Source organism: Penaeus vannamei, chromosome 8, assembly GCF_042767895.1.
Source record: "Penaeus vannamei isolate JL-2024 chromosome 8, ASM4276789v1, whole genome shotgun sequence".
Lineage (NCBI taxonomy): Eukaryota > Metazoa > Arthropoda > Malacostraca > Decapoda > Penaeidae > Penaeus > Penaeus vannamei.
This window is the reverse complement of record NC_091556.1, coordinates 14,165,361-14,167,600: the sequence shown is the minus strand read 5'-3', so window position 1 is coordinate 14,167,600 and position 2,240 is coordinate 14,165,361. Positions and strand designations below refer to the sequence as shown.

Below are 2,240 nucleotides of genomic sequence, written 5' to 3'. Positions count from 1 at the left end.
AAAAAGGAAACAGAGAAAAAAATCCATCTTTAAGATACAACAGAAAAAAAAATAAAAAAGAGAAAAGAAAGAGAAATAAAACCACCAATAAGATAAAGGATAAAAGTAGAGAATTATTTCTGAATAGAAAAAAAAAACGAAAGAAATCCACTATTGAAATAAATTACAAAAAAGAGAGCCACCTTTGAAAACAAACATTTAAAAAAAAGGAGAAAGGAATCCACCTTTGAAATAAAACTTTAAAAAGAATGCCACCTCTTAACAGAAAAAAAAGAAAAAGAGAAAAGAAAAAAATTGCCTTTGAGCGCTCTTCCCGCACGTGGTGAACCCTCGCACTGGCGGCCCACGCATACATCGGGTTTCATCAAGAAGCCTCTGATTAAATCGCCATCTTTTGTCATTTGCGACGTCACCCCCCCCTCCTCCCCCCTATCCTCTCCCGCCTGTCTCCCCTCTCCCTGCCGCCCGTGTCCCTCCCCTCCCCCCTGCCGCCCGTGACCCTCCCCTCCTTGCCGCCCGTGTCCCTCCCCCTGCCGCTCGTGACCCTCCCACCTGCCACCCGTGTCCCCCCCTGATGCCTGTGCCCCTCCCCCCTGCCGCCCGTGCCCCTCCCCCTGCCGCCTGTGCCCCTCCCCCTGCCGCCCGTGCCCCTCCCACCTGCCTGCCGCCCGTGTCCCTCTCCCCCCTGCCGCCCGTGCCCCTCTCCCCCCTGCCGCCCGTGTCCTTCCCCCCCCCCTGCCGCCCTTCCTCTGCTACGGAATGCCCCTCGCCCCCTTCCTCTCAAACCTGTAGCCCTGTTCTGCGGCTTTAATTCCTTCTTCAAGAACTGTTCGATCTCGGAGGAACATCCACCCATCTCCGAGGGAATGTGTTCAGTCGGGGGACATTTTTTTCCTCCGCTAAGTGTAGAATGACTGTAAGGTTTCAGATCTGGATTATCATCGTCCTGTAATTTTTGGCCTTCCTGACCTCCTATCCCTTCCCCCTCCTATCCCTCCCTCCTCCCTCCACCGAACCCATTTACCTCTTTCTTTCCCTTGGAGAAACCTACCCCCCCTGCTCCCCTCTTCTCGCTATGTCCCTAAGCCACTATTCCCTTACCCCATGCCCCCTCCCAACCCCCCCACCCCTTCTTTCTCCATACCCCAAGTGCCTCTTACTCCCTTCCTCCATGCCCCCTGTCCTCTTCCTCATGCCCCAAGTACCCCGACTCCCTTCCTCCATGCCCCTCCCACCTCCCCACCTTCTTTCCCCATACCCCTAAACCCCTACTTCCCTTTCTCCATGCCCGCCCCCCCCCCCCTCCTTCTTTCCCCATACCCCTAAACCCCTACTCCCTTCCTCCATGCCCCCCCTCCCGCTCTATCCTGTATCATTATCCTGTCCATTTACATCTTTTATTCTTTGCAATTTGCTTATTATTTATTTATTTGATTCTTTCACGAATTGCATTTCCATTATATGGTGTACTTTTGCTTGTAGATTATTGCACGTATAGAATATATAGGATAATTTGAAATTTTCGTGCACACACACACACACACACACACACACACACACACACACACACACACACACACACACACACACACACACACACACACATACACACACACACACGCACGCACGCACGCACGCACACACACACACACACACACACACACACACACACACACACACACACACACACACACACACACACACACACACACACAAACACATATATATGTGTGTGTGTGTGTGCGTATGCATTAATTTTTCAAACTATCCTATATGTTCTATACGTGTGTGTTTGTGTGTCATAATGTTCGATATTTCAATTTTTCAAGTATTTTAAAGCATTATCTTCTTTTCATTCTTAGATCTAAGCATGTATTTAGAAGAATTTTGAAACTCAGAGCTGACAGTAAGATACAACAAGCTTTAAACTGTAGGCAATGTAAGATAACGGAGTCGTGCCTAAAGACTATAGTGATTGCATAGGCTGTATGTTTCTGTGCATACATGTGCACGCGATTACCATACATGTGTATACCAGCGGCCAGTAAAGGTCACAGTATAGGCTTGGAACGTTTATCTGTTGTTGTTGTTATTTTTTTCTTTCAGAGAGAGAGGCGGGGAGGGATAGGGAGAGATAGGGGGAATTAGAGAGAGAGCGTGAGAGAGCGAGAGAGTGAAAAAGTGCGAGAAAGAGAGAGAGAGACAGACAGAATAAAAGAGAATTAAAAAAAAAATAGAAA

The 2,240-nt window shown here is 48.3% G+C and overlaps 1 protein-coding gene across 1 annotated transcript in view; it reads right to left on the bottom strand.

Moving 5' to 3' along the window:
* Positions 1 to 1,894: 1,894 nt before the first annotated feature.
* LOC138862302 (acidic leucine-rich nuclear phosphoprotein 32 family member A-like) overlaps positions 1,895 to 2,240 on the bottom strand; it is a 1,075-nt gene continuing 729 nt past the window's right edge. Inside the window, exon 2 of the mRNA XM_070124021.1 lies at positions 1,895 to 1,900. Coding sequence (XP_069980122.1) covers positions 1,895 to 1,900 — 6 coding nt within the window. The remainder of the gene's footprint in view (positions 1,901 to 2,240) is intronic.